The 16228-nt window shown below is 54.0% G+C and overlaps 1 protein-coding gene across 1 annotated transcript; it reads right to left on the bottom strand.

Annotated features, from left to right (window-relative positions):
- Positions 1–1197: 1197 nt before the first annotated feature.
- Cadm4 (cell adhesion molecule 4) lies at positions 1198–15239 on the bottom strand. The gene is made up of 9 exons (XM_026403822.2): positions 15142–15239; positions 5251–5397; positions 4838–4990; positions 4279–4413; positions 3773–3937; positions 3586–3676; positions 2953–3125; positions 2123–2251; positions 1198–1597 (listed from the first exon to the last, which is right to left on the bottom strand). The coding sequence occupies exons 1-9, from the start codon at positions 15203–15205 to the stop codon at positions 1488–1490; spliced, it is 1167 nt and encodes a 388-aa protein (XP_026259607.1). The 5' UTR covers positions 15206–15239; the 3' UTR covers positions 1198–1487.
- Positions 15240–16228: the final 989 nt, after the last annotated feature.

The raw sequence follows: 16228 nt of genomic DNA, 5'->3' as shown, positions 1-16228 counted from the left end.
AGGTCTATTGGGGTCCCATGAATCTGGCATTACATGCTAAACTACCTATAATACCTAGCATTTGCCTGTCTTATTCACCCTGAACTTTGCAGAATTTAAGCAACACCTGGCACATTGATGGAGGTTAGTTGTTTTGTTTTTTAATTTTTTTTTTTAGTTGTCAATGGACCTTTATTTTACTTATTTTTATATGGTGCTGAGGATCAAACCCAGTGCCTCACACATACTAGGCAAGTGCTCTACCACTGAGCCACAACCCCAGCCCCTATTTTGTTTTTAAGGCTTAGGCTGGTCTTGAACTCTTGGGCTCAGACAATCCTCCTACTTAGCTTCAGAGTAGCTGAGCCTACAGGCACACACCCTGGTTTGTAAGAGGTTATTATTATTATTTTTTTGGTAAGCGGTTATATTGTAATCTAAAATTCAAATAATACATCTATAATTTAGATAAATGAGATATCAGACTAAAGGGCTAAGGAGAGGTTTTGAGCAGGACAGGGACAGGATGAGATGCAAGTGAAAGTTTCCCTGGAGATTAATGTCAGAGTGACAGACACACAGCCACCCCAACACTTGTTCTCTCCTCAGTTTAATGGTGGTTAGTGGGATTGCCAAACCCCCTCCCAGTTCCCCTCCCCGCCCCGTACAAAAATGTGTGTGTTTTTTAAAACAAGAAAAAGGGGCCAAAAGCCAGGAGTGGGGGGAGGGGTGCAATCTGATATTTTCATACAGATTTTTGATTTTTTTAATATATTATATATAAAACCATAGAGACCACACATCCCCCCAAGCTCCTTTCCCTCTCCCCGGGGGGCCTGGAGGAGAGATGGGGAAGGCCCCCCCAGGAGTGGGTGGAAAGACAAATATGGGTGGGACAGGGGTAGAGGAGGAGGTGGAGGGAAGGGGAGCCCAGGAACCTGGGGAAGGGGGGTTGGAGATAAGGGTCGGGGCTGTCTCCCTCACTGCCCCCATCAAAGTTATGACACAAAGACACAGAATCCCTGTTTCCAAACCCTCCCCCCACCCCTCCTCCCACCGTGCAAACATGGCTTTGCAAAGAGGTGCCCAGAGCTCTGTGGAACTCTTACAATGGCTGGCGTGGGGTCTGGGACCCCCAAAGAAATCTGTGTTCCCCTTCCCTGCCCACCCCACAGTTCCCAGAATCTGACCCCCTCCCCACAAGACCTGGTTCTGTAGCCTGAGGGCCATGGCCTTCCCCCAGTTATCTTCCCCCAACCCAATCCCTACTGCCCTCCCTGGACTTGGGGGATCTGGACCTTTGGCCCCTGCCTGGGGAGGACCCAGACCTCTGGGCCCTCACTTCTGGCCAGGCATCCAACACCCCCATCCCTGCCCAAGCGTCTGAGGTGTTAGTGGTGAGGGGGAGAAGCCCACCATCCCAGACTCTGGTAAATGTCTTTGCTGGTTCCTTGCAGCTGGCAGTGGGGGGACCCCAGCCTAGGTCCAGGCCTGGGGTGGGGGTAGGGTCAGATGAAGAATTCTTCTTTCCTCTTGTGTCCGTCACTGCCATTGAGGAAGGCTTCTCTTGCTTCTCCCTGCTCGTCCAAGCCACTGGCCTCGTGGGTCAGATAGGAGCCTGAGGGGTGAGGGACCCCAGGGCAGTGGGGACATACATGTGGATCCAGGAGATGTAAAGAAATATATGGAGATAGGAAGACAAACAAGACAGACACCAGTGAAAGAGGAGGGAGAAATGGAACATACAGGACGGGGAATAGCAACGGTGACGAGCAAAACAGTGACAGAGAAGGAGGTAAAAGCAGAATTAGGAAGGCTCCAAAAGTTCATGGAAAGATCCACCCTAGCCCTATGCTTGGTGGTGTGCCCTTGCTGGGCTCCCAATGAATCCAGCAATCAGGAAGATAAGTTGTTTTATTCAAATCCCTGCCTTTAATTGGGCTTCTAAATCTCACCCTTTTCAGAGTCCTAGACCAAGACCACCCCTTTGGAATCTCCGCCCGATTTCGAAGCTAGGTTGAGGCCCCGCCCCCTCACAGGCCTCTAAGCCCGCCCTCTTTTGAATCTGAGCTCTAGGCTCCGCCCCTTCCGAATGCCACGACCCACACACCCTTCCTAGAATTCAGGCCCCGCCCCCACTCACCCTTCTGTCGCACGGAGCACCAGACCATGCCCACTAGCACACATATGATCAGAAACACCAGCAGTGCCAGGATGCCGCCCACAATGGCGTAGGGAACCGACGTCTGAGCCTCTACCACGGCACCAGGGTCTGCCAGAGAGACGGAGCAGGCCCAGGTCATCAGAGAATGGTTCCATCGCTGCCAAACTCTCTAAGCTCACACTGCTTACAACCTCTCTCTTTATGTACCCTGCCCCTCAAAATTACTGCTACCTTGTAGTCCCCTCTCATGGTTCCCCTCTTTCCAGATGTCCCTTCCTTTAAGAATACTTGTTGTTTTGTACATTGCCTGATCCCAATTCCTGCCCTCCCTCCCACCGCTTCCTCCATTCCCCAGAGGATAGATACAGTACATCCCTTTTCTTTGACTCAGTCCTGCAGAGGACACCTTCCCCCACCAGAGAATGTCCAAGCAACAGGTCCCTTCCCACTTCGTCTAAAATGCTCCGGGTATTTAAAGTTCTCAGCTGGGGCCTAACCACCTCCAAATTCCCTGTTGTACGGTAATAAGTGCTAAACATACAACTTATGTTGTGGGGGGGCATTCCAATCGCTTAACATATTTAGTTCATAAAATCTTAACAACCACTCAGTGAGGTGGGGGATAGTGTCTATTTCCACTTTACCCAGGAGGAAAGTAAGGCAGAGCCGAATTTGAACCCAGTCTGGCCCCCCAGTTGTAATAAGTCTACTAGGAGCTCTTCACCACTAGTCTTTGCCCAAGCCCCGCCCCTAAACGCCCGGCCCCTGCCCTGAGTCCCGCCCCCAGGCATGCCGCAGCCTGCCCTCACCATAGACTACCAGCACGTAGAGCGCCCTCGCGTGGCCATGTTTGTTGGACGCCTCGCAAGTGTAGGTGCCATTATCCGCTGAAGCTAGGCCAGGCAGCGTGAGAGTCTCCCCCAGAGCCTCGGCCCTCTCTGGGAGAGACTCATTCCCACGGTTCCAGCGGATCTGATTTGGCCTGGGCAGGGGTAAATTATAGGCAAAGTTAGGACCCCATGCCAGCACCCAAGTCGGCTTCTCAGAACTCTCTAGACATGCAGCTAACCCAGCCCAGACCTCCAGCTAAGAGGCTCCCACTAGCCCCTTCCTTTCTGGAAAAGCAAGTCCCAGGCCCACCTTCCATTGTCACCATGCTCTTTCCTTTTTGGAAAACCAAGTCCTGGGCCCAGCTTCTATTGTCACCAAGGTCTCAAGAATTAGCCCTTCCAGTCCCTTGCATCCTGAGAACCCAAGAGCCCGGGGCTCCAGAGCCTCCTTCCTCGGGATCCAGGAGTATGGGTCCCCAGACCCTCTTCTCCTTCTGGACTCAGAAGTCTGAACCCCAAGTCCTGTTCGCTGAGGCTGTACATTCCTGAGACTCAGGTGTCTATGTCCCCATCCCTCTTCTAAGGATAGGAGTCTTGGCCTTTAGAGCTCACCTGGGGTTCCCCGTGACAGCACACGTGAGCACCAACGTGTCTCCCTCCCTCACCACGGCCTGGGAGGCATGGATACGGGCCGTGGGAGAATCTGAGAGCAGAAGGAAGAAGGAGGAGTGGTTTCCCCATCATGCTGGCGGGTGGCTGGTGTGGGGACCCCCCAGGACCCTGCCTGCTGGGCACTTACACTGCACGTCCAGCACATACTGCGTCTGCTTGCTGTGTCCAGAGGGCAGCGCCTGATTCTGTGCCTCACAGATGACGATACCGCCATCGTCTTTGCGGTCCACACGGAACCGCACTGTGCTAGCCACGCTCCAGACCTTGCCATTTTCCTGGCCGCTGCTCACTCCTGCCAAGCCACACCAGAGACACAGTCAGGCCAGGATTTTGGCTCCGCCCCCCTCACCAATCCTTAAACGTGCTATTTGCCAAGCTCTGCCCCACCCACGGGCCCCACCTCTTTCCCTCGAAATCCTCCCCAAACCAGGGGCTCAAGTGCATCTTCCCAAAGTCCCTTCCTCTTTCACTCCCATGTCTCATCCATCAGTTCATTCAATAGCTGCATATGAAGGGCTAGTTGTCAGAACTGTGGGCACTTTTCTCTGGGCCCCGCCCACATTAAATGAGCATCCTTCCTAAGCCCCGCCCTTTCTCAAGTCCCACCCCTCGCTGGCATCCAGCCTTGGGTACCTTTCAGTTCTTTGCGGTCCCGGTACCAGCGCAGGACTGCGGCAGGTCGGGACCGTGGAACTAAGCAGCTGAGCTCCACCTCTCCGCCCTCCACCGCCTGCTCTCGGACCTCCACCACTGGATTCTCCGGGGCCACTGCCACAAGGAGAAGGGGGTTAGGAGAGAACGAAGTAGGCTCAAGGCAACCAGGCTGCCAGATCGCAGGGACCAAAGGGAGCCTGGGTTCCAGGTGTCAGGAGTCAAATGCAAAGACTAGTAAGGAAGGCCTCCCGGAGCCAGATGAGCAGAGGTTAAAACCAACCAGGGGCCTGGCCCGGTGGCTGAGGCAGGAGGATCGTGAGTTCAAAGTCAGACTCAGCAAAAAGTGAGGCGCTAAACAACTCAGTGAGACCCTGTCTCTAAATAAATACAAAATAGGGCTGGGGATGTGGCCCAGTGGTTGAGTGCCCCTGAGTTCAATCCCTGATACCAAAAAAAAAAAAAAAAAAAAAAAAGTCTCAGGATGAAGGAGAAGCAGAGGAGAAAGAGGAGGGCCTGGGTCTGAGGAGGGAGCCATTACCTAGCACGGTGAGTGTGGCAATCTGGTGGTGGGTATCCTCCGTGTAGAGCTGGCAGAAGTAACCCCCTTCGTCTTCCAGGCGGGCATCTGAGAGCCGGATCCTCACCCTGCGTGGGGAGAACTCCTCCAGCTGGAAACGCTCGTCCTTCAGGGCTAGGGAGAGGGGAGAGAAGGCTGAGCTCAAGGAGTGCTGGCCTCAAGCCTACCCCCCCCCCCAGGTGTTCCAAGTCCAGCCCTCTGCCTTTCTCCAGCCATACCCGAGTCGGAGGTGTCCATCTATCTATCCCCTTGGGGACCCAGGTTATTCAGGCCTTCTCGCCTGCGGCTGGGTGTGCCGGTCCCCAGACCCTTCCTCCCTCCAGACCCAGCAGTGTCCTCCTTGGGGATACAGGAGCCCAGGCCCCAGCACTCACCACGGGTGCCATTGAAGAAGAGGGTCTGCCGTGCTGGGTTCTGGATGACAACTATAGACCCATCATACTGGTGCAGACGGCAGGTGATCTCTGCCACCCCGCCCTCAGCCACCGTCACATTCTCTGTCTGTACTTCTTGTCCGGAACCTGGACCAGGAGACAGAGAGGCAAGAGACTCCCTGAAGGCTGCAGTTCAATTTTTTTCTTTCTTCCTCTTTCCTCTTCCATCCAACCCTCCAATCCTTCTTCCCCTCTCCTTCAGTTCATTCCACCAACATTTCCTGCCATCTAGAGTCTGAGACCTGGGGAAAATTCTGTTCTCTAGAGGAGCTGAGCAAGATCTAGGGTATATGCCTAGTGTGGCAGCACAGGACACACTGGGAGCCCAGAGAAGGGGAGACTAGAACCGCCCAGGGAGATGGCTGGTCACAGTAGACTCTGGGAGAAAACTCCATTGAGTCTGGATGTTAAAGAGGGAGCCAGCATTCACAGGCGTGGGAGGCTGATGTATTCACCACATCCCATCTTTCACACTTGAGCACCAAGTGTAGCTTGTCTGCAAAGATGGCCATCATATTTTTCCCGTTCCTGGATATGTCCTTTGCAAATTCACTTGCTGCTCCTCCTCCTCCTCCTACTCTGCCTCCTTGAATCTGGGCAGGCCTGTGACTTGCAGTGATGAACAGAATTTGCTAGAAGTGATATTGTAGAAATAACAGGCCCTGGAGAGGCCTTGCTACTTCCACTTGTGCTCTCTGCTGCCCTGAGCTGCTGGGTGAAGATACCACAACTAGCCACAACTAGCCCCGTGGAAGGGAAAGATCCCACATGGCTAGAGAAAGTGAGCCACAGCCAGCACCAACCAGCTTCTGCTGGCATGAAGCAACTCTGGATCATCCAGCCCCAGCTGCATCACCGGGTGACCACAGCCATGCAGGTGAATCCAGGTGAGACCAAGAGAAGTCTGCCCACCCAACCCAGCACAGATTCTGACCCAGAGTCATGAACAAAAAGAGTGGCTGTTGCTTTGAGCCACTTAATTTGGGGAAGTCGGTTCCACTGTAAAGTTAATGGATACCTAACAAACTTATGGTACTTTTCCCAGCATCCTTTGCACTTGGGTGGAACCATGTGACTGATTTCTGGCCAATGGGATCTAAGTGGAAGACAGAAACACTTCTTCCCCACCTGAACCATCTCCCTCACAATCCTTCAGGCTCTCTGGCTGGAGATGACTCTGGGGAGCTTAGAAGAACACAGAATGTTAAGGTAGAAGAAGCCCCAGTCCCTGACTGACTGTTCCCCGTGACCTTCCCATACAGGACAGTAACATGGCAAGAAATTACACTTTTTTGTTAAGCTATTGAGATTTTGAGGCCTGTTTATTACAGCAGTTAACTTACCCTGAATAATCATCAGAGGAACAAGATGTGGGGTGAGAAAGGCAGTGATGGGCGGGAGGTGTGGCTCAGTGGTAGGACACTTGCCTAGCGCATGTGAGGCCCTGGGTTCAATTCCCAGTACTGGGGGGGGGGGTGGCGGGAAGGAAAGTATTTCTACCACTATCAGAGGAAATAGCCTACAGGGAAAATGGAAAGCCAAGACTAATCAGCAGTAGCATCGCCATCACCATCATTGTCTTCTTCAAAGTAAGAATAACCACTACAGCTACTGCTTATGATCAGGTCACTGCTGTGCTAGGCCCTGTGTTAAAGGTCATTACCTACATATTTTCCATTTAATCTTCACAATACTTGTATAAGTTATGCGCTAGCTATTTTCAATCCCCATTTTCCCCAATTTCCACTTTCTAAAATTAATTAATTAATTAAGGCTAAGGATTAAACACAGGGCCTCAAGTCCCAGTTCCAATTTTACAGGTAAGAAAATTGGCCCAGAGAGATGGAATGAGTTGCCCACAGTTGCAGCCAAGGGTGTCAGAGCCAGGATCTGCACCTGGTCTCCCTGGTTCCATATCCTGCATCCATATCCACTCCTGGCTGGTGGGTGCAGTGTCCAGTGTTGGCCATGGGCTGTGGGATATGCTCCTGATGGGTTGCAAATGATAAGTCTTTTATCCTAAAGATCAGTGAGATCTCAAAGCAGGAAAATGATCACATATGGTTGTCTTTAAATGCCAGTTAACTCTCCATGTCTCTTATATTTTGTTTCAGGATTTCATTCATTCAATTGAGTATTTGCTGAGCATCCAGTAGGTTTCAGGGACTAGGTACCCAGAGATGAGGCCCCTACCCTGGAAAGTCTTTAGGTAATGGGGAAGTATACACAAATCAATGAAATATCTCATCAAAGTGTGATTTTCCTGTTAAGAGGATAGGTAACCTAATTTGGGGGTCAAGGGGTAGAAAAGATGAATTCTGCAGGATAGAAATAAGAGACTGCTGGCTTCCTGTCCAAACATCCATTCTGCCCAGTAAAAGAACCCTGATTGTATTTTATGGTTGCTCTATGTCCAGCAGAAAGTGTTATTTTCTGTCTCCCTTGCAGCTAGATGAGCTATGTGAAAAAGTTCCGTCCCACTGGATATAAGCAAAAGTGTTGTATCTCCTTCCTGAACATGGGACCAAATCCTTTTTCTACTGGGTCACTGTCATGTCACCTGGAACTAGGTTGTGATGCATAGAATTCTGGTAGCCATCTTGTGCCATGAGGATAGGAGCAATAGGACTGGTGGAACCAAGAGCCAGAAGATGTCTGGGTCTCTGGTGAAGATGTAGAGCTGCAGCAAGAACCCTGGACTCCTACTCTGGACTTTTTATGTATCAGGATAACACTTTTTTAAAACATATTTTTTAGTTGTCAATGGATTTTTTTTTTACTTTATTTATTTTTATGTGGTGCTGAGGATTGAATCCAGGGCCTCACATATGCTAGGCAAGCACTCTACCACTGAGCCACAACCCCAGCTCAGAGAATAACACTTTTTTAAAAAAGTATCTATTCTTAAGTTTCAGGTAGACACAATATCTTTATTTTACTTTTATGTGGTGCTGAGGATCAAACCCAGTGCCTCACGCATGCTAGGCGAGCGCTCTACCACTGAGCCACAACCCCAGCCCTGAGGATAACACTTTTAAACCAGTAGTATTTCATTGGGGTGTCAAGTTTGGTATTTGTTTCTTTTCTTTTTTCTTTCTTTCTTTTATTTTTTATTTGCTAACACCTCCTGGACTGTCAAACTTAACATATCCCAAATATTTTCTTCCCCAAGTTTTTACAACCTCAATAAATGTGACAACCATCCACCCAGTTGCTCAGCCCAAAAACATCTAGAAATTACCCATACTCCCTTCCTTTTTCTCACCCCAACACTCTGTCCATCAGCAATATCTGTCCATTTTACCCCCAAACATAACCAAATCTACTTACTTCTGTCTACCTCTCCTGCCACCCTCCTCCTCCAACATCATTTCTCACCAGGACCCTTCGAGAGCCCACTTGTGGGTCCCTCTGTTCCTGTGCCTGCCTCCTCCAAGTCCATTTTCTACACAGAAGCCAAGTGGACTTTTCAAACAGTCAGATCAAGTCACCTCTCTGCTTAAACCCCTTCAGGAGGCTGGGGACTAGCAGGATGTAGCTCTTTCGTAAAGCGTTTGCCTCTCATGCGCAAGATCCTAGTTCAATGCCCAGCACCACAACAACCAACCAAACAAAAAACCCTCTGAGGGTGGGCATGGTGATGCTTGCCTGTAATCCCAGCAACTTGTGTGGCCGAGGCAGGAGGGTAACCAGTTCAAGGCCAGCCTCAGCAACTTAGTGAGGCTCTAAGCAACTAAGTGAGACCCTGTTTCAAAATAAAAGATACAAAAAGGCTGGGGATGTGGCTCAGAGGTTAAGCACCCCTGGATTCAACCCCTGGTGCCAAAAACAACACAAACCCTCTGAGGGCTGCCCGTTACACTAGGAATAAAATCCACCCCTTCCCTGGGCCTTTGAGGTTGTACATGGCCCTTGTCTCGGCTCCCTGGCCATGGCTCTCCTGTACTTCAATGCTCACTGTGCTCACTGGCCTCGAGGTCCCTTGCTCCCACTCCCAGGCCTTTGCACGTGCTCTTGCCTCTGTCTGGAATGTTCTTTCCCGCCCCTCCACCATCCCAGGGCTGCCTTCTGTTCTAATTCGGACACCTCTGCAGAGCAACCTTTACCTCTTCTTGTCCCCTCACTTCCAGAACACTCTCTAGTTCCTCCCCACTGGTCTATATCTTCTAGAGTGATGTCACTGAGTGGCCTGCTGACTGTTATATTGTCTGTTTGTCCCCCATCCCTGTATACTCCACGAAGCCAGGGAGGTAACCCACTGGGTTTGCTGCTGCACCCCAGTGCCCAGCGCATCCTGACCCTTGGTGAGTACCTGGGGAGCTTGCTGAATGAATGGCCTGTGTCTGACGGGATCTCATTTCAGCCTCACGGCGCCTTTGGGACTTCATTAGTCTCATCTTAAACCCCAGGTTGACCTCAGTTCCACCATGTGCCATCTGTGTGACCTTGAGCAAGTGTGCTAACCTTCTGGAGTCTAGATCACCCACTCTGTAAAATGCAGATGATGCCAGGGCCTGCCTCCTAGGGATCAGCTGGGTGCCTGCAGCTCGGGGAGGCCTCCTGGAATACCCCCACGCTTGGGGAAATGGGCCTGCAAGTTCTCGTGCTTTAAAAAGGATCTAGAAGCTTATCCATGGGTCCTGGACCTCAGAGCTAGTCTAATGCTAGCCCCCCATTCTACAGATGTGGAGAATGAGGCTCGGGGGGGGGGGTCTCAGGCAGGTCAGTGACAAAACTCACCATCTCCTGGGAGCCACCAGGACCTCTGGATCTGCACCCCCCAATCTATCCACTGTTCTCTGCTTGAGGGTGCACATGGGGTGAGGGTGGGGGGCTTTTGTTTTATTCCCTCCCCCTCCTGAGGAGTCAGTAACCAACAGTGTCTGTGCCTGGAATATTAATGTCCCAGGAGCTTTTGTTTTGGGGGTTGGGGGGTGGTGGGGGGCGGGCCTTTCTGGTCAGAGAGGGGCTGAGCTTTTGGGACTGGGGCACTGGCCCTTTAAACTGTGTTGACAGCCAGGAGTCGTCATGGGGATGGTGACTGAAAAAAGGGTCAGGGGAGGGTTTGGGAAAGAGTGGCTGAGCAGGTGATGTGTAGAGACACCCAGGAACCTGGCATCCTCTGTCCTTAGACCCAGAGTCCAGCTCCCCAACACTCCTTTCTCCATCAGCTTCCAGGAGTCTGCCCCCTCTTCCTCCTTTAGGCCCAGAAATCTAGCTCCCAACCTCCTCCTCTCCCAGGCTCCAGCGTCCAGGTCCCAGCCCCTCCTCCTTCAGCACCCAGGAGTCTGAACCCCCAGCCTTCTCCCCCTTCAAAACCAGAAGTCTGAGCCTCCAGCCCCTCCTCCTCTGGACCCAGGAGCCAGGGGTCCAGAGTACACAGCTGGTGGATGTTTCCACGGAGAACAAGCGAGGTGGGGGGAGCACTTCCTGGGTCCTGAGTCAGCGAATACCCAAGGGAGTCTCAAGGTCACAGTTCTGGGAAGGTCACTGCCACCCTCCCTGTATCCGCTCCCCAGGGGGCTCCTGGCATCTTGCCTCCTTCCCCCCTTCCTCCCCTAGGGAGGTGGTACATCCCTGCGTCCTGACTGAACCCCCCCCAGCCCCCCATCAATGGCGGAGTCCGAACATCCTTGCACAAAGCATCAATTCTTCCCCAGCTCAGCCTTGTAAAGGCCCCTGTATTCGCAGGACCTAGGCATCAGGGTCCCAGCCCCTCCTCCTTTGGAAACCTGGAGTGGGCCCCCCACCCAGTCCTTTCTTCTCTCAGGACCCAGGAGTCGAATCGGTACCCTTCCACCCTGGAGACGAGAAGTATGGACTCCCAACCCTCTCCTCCTTCAGAACCAGGAGTCCAGACCCCAGTCCTCCTCCCTCAGACCCAGGGGGCCAGGTCCCAGTCCTCCTCCAGACTCAGGAGTCTGAACCCCAGCCCCTCCTCCCTCCAACCCAGGGCTCCAGGACCCAACTCCTCCTCCATCAGACCCACAGATCCCAGGACCCAGTCCTCCTCCCTCAGGCCCAGAGGTCCAGGTCCCAGTCCTCCTCCTTCAGACTCAGGAGTCCAAACCCCTGGCCTCTCCTCCATCAGACCCAGGGGTCTAGGACCCAACTCCTCCTCCATCAGACCCAGGCACCCAGGACCCAGCCCTTCTCCCTCAGGCCCCGAGGTCCAGGTCCCCAGCCTCTCCTTTCCTGGAAACTCCCAATTCCAAGTCCACAGCCCCCAACTCCAGAATCACAGTCCTGTCCTCCTCAGTTCTTTGTCTCCCTTCTCTCTGGGGACCCAAGCATCAGGTGGGGGCGTCGGGGTGAGTCAGCAGCCTCACACACAAAGTCTTCCCTGTGGCCCCCGCGTTCCAGGGATATTCGGGACTCCCTAGATTCCAGGCCTCATGCCCAGAAAGGAGGCGGGGAGTCCTCTGGAGGACTCACCCTTGGCATGGGGTTGGGGGATAAATTCCTGCTCCCGGAAGGGTGCAAGCCTGCACTGAGCACCCCCTGTCTGATCCTCCACCCTGAGTGCCCTCTATGCACTCCCTTCCGGGAGAAGCCCAGGCTCTGCCCCTGCCCCCTTGGCCCACTGGGTATATGCAGAAGAGCATGGGTGCCTGGTTCTGATGGGCCTGGGGTCTGCGTAAGCTAAGACCATGGGTGCTTGGGTCCTGGTGCCACAGGCCATTAGATGCTGGCGGGTCTAACTGACTCCAACCCCCCCCCCCCCACCACCAAGCCAGAGAAAGAAAGCTGCCTTTGTGTTCCCCAAGACGGGGACAGGCCAGGCTCGCACGACATTAACCCACCCCTGGGCCCAAGCCCTGCTCTATCTAAGGTCTTGAAATCCATGGTGGAACCTGACCCCCACCCCCAGGCTGGGGACTCAAGCATCCAGCTCAGGGGTGGGTGGGGGTCAGTGATAGAAATCTCCCAGGACCTGTTCCTTGGGGTGACTCACAATGAGGGGAGGATCCCCCTGTTTTCAGAATGGCTGGTCAGAACTTCAGCAGGGAAAAGTGAGTCACCCTGGGAGGGAAACATTATTCGGGATCACAGGCTCCCCCTCCACGGGCTCCCCAACTCCGAACAGCCTCTTTATTCTTTCTTGGTATCTGCGTATCTGGTTGCTTCTTTCTGTTCTGCCCAGTTTCTGGGCTGTGGCTCCCTGTTTCTCCCTGTATGCATCTCTGGGCAGGCAATTCAGCTCTTTCTCACTTCCTCTCCTCTGCTCATCTTGGACCCTTCTTTCTTTTGCCATGAATCTCACCACCTTCTTCTGGTATTCTTAGCAGATAAATAAGCCAGGAAAGAGCAAATACATTTTTGAAAGGGTACAGACAGACTCCATCTCCCATTCCCGTTCCTGCTGGCTAAGTAAAGTGAGAGAGGAAAGCGAGGACTAAGGAGGAATGTGGAGACCACTGATGCCGTCTAAAACTTGATGGCCAAGACCATTCAGAAATATCCAATGAAAAGGAAAGCAGGCAGGGCCCTTGGAGGTGCCGCAGCTCCCTGCCCCAGGCTCTACAGAAGGGGGATGTGAGGCTCAGAGAGGTCAGAGACTGACAAAACTATACCAATGAACTGGGCGAGGCTGGGACACAGCTCCTTAGCTCCTAGCCTAGAGTTCTTCCCAAGATACCAAGCTTGCTCTCCCCTTGTAAAGCCCTGCACCATGTAATTTAGAGGACATTTACAGAGAAGATTAGGGTGACAGGAAGGAGGGACTTTAAAATCAAACTAGGGATAAGGCTTAGCTGTCTCCCAAAAGTGCTGGAAGGGTTGGAGAAAGGAATCTTGAACTGAGAAAGTGGTCAACTGAGGCCACATTTTGATTCAGAGAATCTCAAATCCCATGACTCTAAACAGTCAAGAATTCTTCAAGGCAGAGAGATCAAGATCCAAGAACTCTGACATGCTTCAGAATTTTAAAGATGTCAAGATTCTACAATGCTAACACCGAGGTTCTAGAACTTGAAAGGTGTCAGGGTTCTAAAGACTTCCAGATTCTAGAATCCTAAAGATGTCAACATTCTAAATACACAGATTCTTTATTTACTGGATTCAATGGTTCCACGAGCCTATGAATCTGGTTTTCAGCCTAAAAAAAAATAAAGCAAATTAAAAATTGATGGAAATGCAGCTGAAGTACCAAAGCTGTCATCTGGGAAATTGGGGCATGTCTGTTGCAAAGAAAGGAGATACTGATAAAAGTTAAGAAGCAACCACAGAAGACTACAGAAGAAAGGCAGAGTATGTGAGATCAGCTTCGCCCCACACCTTGTCCAGAGGTGAGGGAGGCTCTGCCTGAAACCTTGGATGGAGGAAAGTGTCATGGCACTCAACTTGCTGGAAGGCCCTTCACATCCAAGCAGGCATTCCCTTTCAGGTCACTGAGTTCAACATCCTCACTTTACAGAAAAGGCAACTGAAGCCGAGAGGTGGGGGGTAGGTATCATGGCGATTGGCAAGAGCCAGGACTTAAATGCAGGTCCCCAGCTTTGTGCCACCTGGTTATAATTCCTCTCCCAAATCTCTGTGGTACATCAAGCCTTCCAGCTTTTGCCCAGCCACCATCCAATCATCTGTTTCCCCCCAAAGTGGCTCAACCTGCTAGGGAAGGGGTAATCCATAGTAGGTTTGAGACACACACAGTATGAGACTATGAGTGTTTGGGTGACATTTCCTGACCTTGTCCCCAGCCTCAGGGTCACCCTCTCTTGAGGGTCTCTGGCTTCCCACAGTGTGTTATAAGGGTGTGTGGATGGCTCCCTGGATGTCCTGGAGGGGGCTCTATAAGTCATGGCCTGGGTGTGTGAATGGGTGGGGACAGTTTGGGGAGGCATTTGCTGAATCCACGTGTCTGCCCACATGCCAAGGTTCTCCATTCCCCCTTGCCTACACACATGCACACGGCCCATTCCCCGCAGGGCTCCTTAGGCTGTCCGGTTTGACTCAATTCCTCTCCAGGGCACAGAGGGATCAGAGATGGAGGAATGAAGGATGGGGATGGAGAATCCTGGGATGGACGTATAATGGGAAGAGAGAAGAGGCAGAGACAGGGGACAGGAAGACAGTGGGACAGATAGAAGGAGAAATGAGGGAGATAGGTGACAGAGGGGGGCTAGAGAAATGGGTGACAGAAAGATAGGAGACAGAGAGACAAGAGGATGGGGCAGATGAGGGACAGAGAAAAAGGGACAGACAGAACCAGGGTGACAGCAAGACAGGAGCAGAGATGGAGAATGGGGGCAGAGAGGGAGGGTAGAAATACAGGGAAGAGACCAGGGTGAATAGGGATGATGGGGAAGGGGCAGACTGACCTAGGAAAAGGGGACAGAGACCAGGGGACAAAGGTGGGGGACAAAGGCAGGATGGAGAGATGGGGAATCCGGAGGCAAGGAGAAAGGGGAACAGACAGAAGGAGGGACAGGACTTCAAGACTGAGGGACAGAGGACAAGGGTAGGAATACAAGGAGAGGGAGAGGGATCCAGACGGGGGCGGACAGGGGGTCGCAAGACCGGACCGAAGGGCAGCGGGACCGGCCGGGAGAAGGCGGGCTTGTTGGGAGGGGGTGTCTCGGGCCCTTTGTCCCCGCGGGGATCGGGGCCTGTGCGGGGTGGGGGGGCTGCGGCAAGGCGGCCGGGGCCCGCGCCCCCTCCCCCGCCCGCGGCTCCCGGCTCCCGGCCCGCGCTGCGCTTTGTCCCGGGGAGGGGGCCCGGCCTGGCCCCGAGCGCATTGTTCGGCCTCTGCGGCCCCGCGGCGACCGGGCTGTCACCGCGGCGCGCCCCCCCTCCCCAGCCCTGCCGGCCGACCCCGGCCCCCGACCCTACCTGGCCCCGCCGCGGCCACCCATAGCAGCAGCAGCGGCCACTGGAAGCGCCGGGCCCGGCCCATGGTGCCGCCGCCGCCGCCGCCGCCGCTCGCTCCGGGCCCGGCACCTGCACCGCCCGCGCCGCCCGCCCCGCCCCCCGCGCCCCGCCCCCTGCCCGCCCGGGGGCGGGGCGCCGAGGCCGGGGCGGGGCCGTGGCCGGGAGGGGAGGGGAAAGGAGTGGGGTCCGGGAGAGAGGCCGAGACAATGGGGGGTGAGGGCAGCGAGCGCTGGGGGGCGAGCGCCCGGGGACAGGGAGGAGGGGGGCCGGAGGCCCGCGGGGGGGACGCCGGAGCGCGACAGCGTGGCGGGAGCAGGTGAGGGCGGTGGGTGAAGGCGAGAGGTCGTGGGGGCCGTGTGAAGGTGCAAAGGTGACGTGAGTGAGGGTGGGGACATCGTGAGTGTCAGCCAGGGAGGCTGAACGACGCGCGAAAGGTGCGCGCGGGAGGGCGCTGTGGAGGGGTGTTCTAAGGTGCGGGGAGGGTTGCGTGAGGTGGGGGTTTGGGGTGCGGATGTGAGAGAGGCGAGAGGGGTGAGCGTGGGTGTGAGCACTGCAGGAGGGAAGTGATGCGGAAAAGGTGAGTTGGAGAGGTGTCCTGCGGGCAGGTGAGGGTGAAGGTGAAGGCGTCTGGTCTGCTGAGAGGCTGGCCGGCTGCAGGGGTCTAAGCAGCTCAAGGATCCCCCAGGGCAGAGCGGAACTGGCTCAGGCACCCGGTGGGTCGGTCTTGACCCCGAAACCTCGTGTTTCCGCCTAGTTCCCCCGAGGGGCCCCCTGAAAGCGAACCCAGTGGAGGGAAGCCTGAGTCCTCAGCCCCAGGGAGGGAGAGGCTCCCGTGGACACCTCCCAGGCCCCAGCGACCCGGCTCCCCTCTCTTGTCCACCTCTTTCCTGCCCAGCCTCTCGTTCTCTCTGCCCTTCCGTTTCTCCTGGCATCCTTGAGATCGACTCCTCTCTGCAGATTTCAGTCTCTTCTTCTCCTGGGAGTGGGTTTCCCTGAACACACTTCCGTGGTAACCTGATGACCTGGTGCAGATTGTCACTTATAGGGC

Source organism: Urocitellus parryii, chromosome 15, assembly GCF_045843805.1.
Source record: "Urocitellus parryii isolate mUroPar1 chromosome 15, mUroPar1.hap1, whole genome shotgun sequence".
Classification (NCBI taxonomy): Eukaryota; Metazoa; Chordata; class Mammalia; order Rodentia; family Sciuridae; genus Urocitellus; species Urocitellus parryii.
The sequence above is the reverse complement of the archived record's forward strand: the minus strand, read 5'-3'. Positions and strand labels throughout refer to the sequence as shown.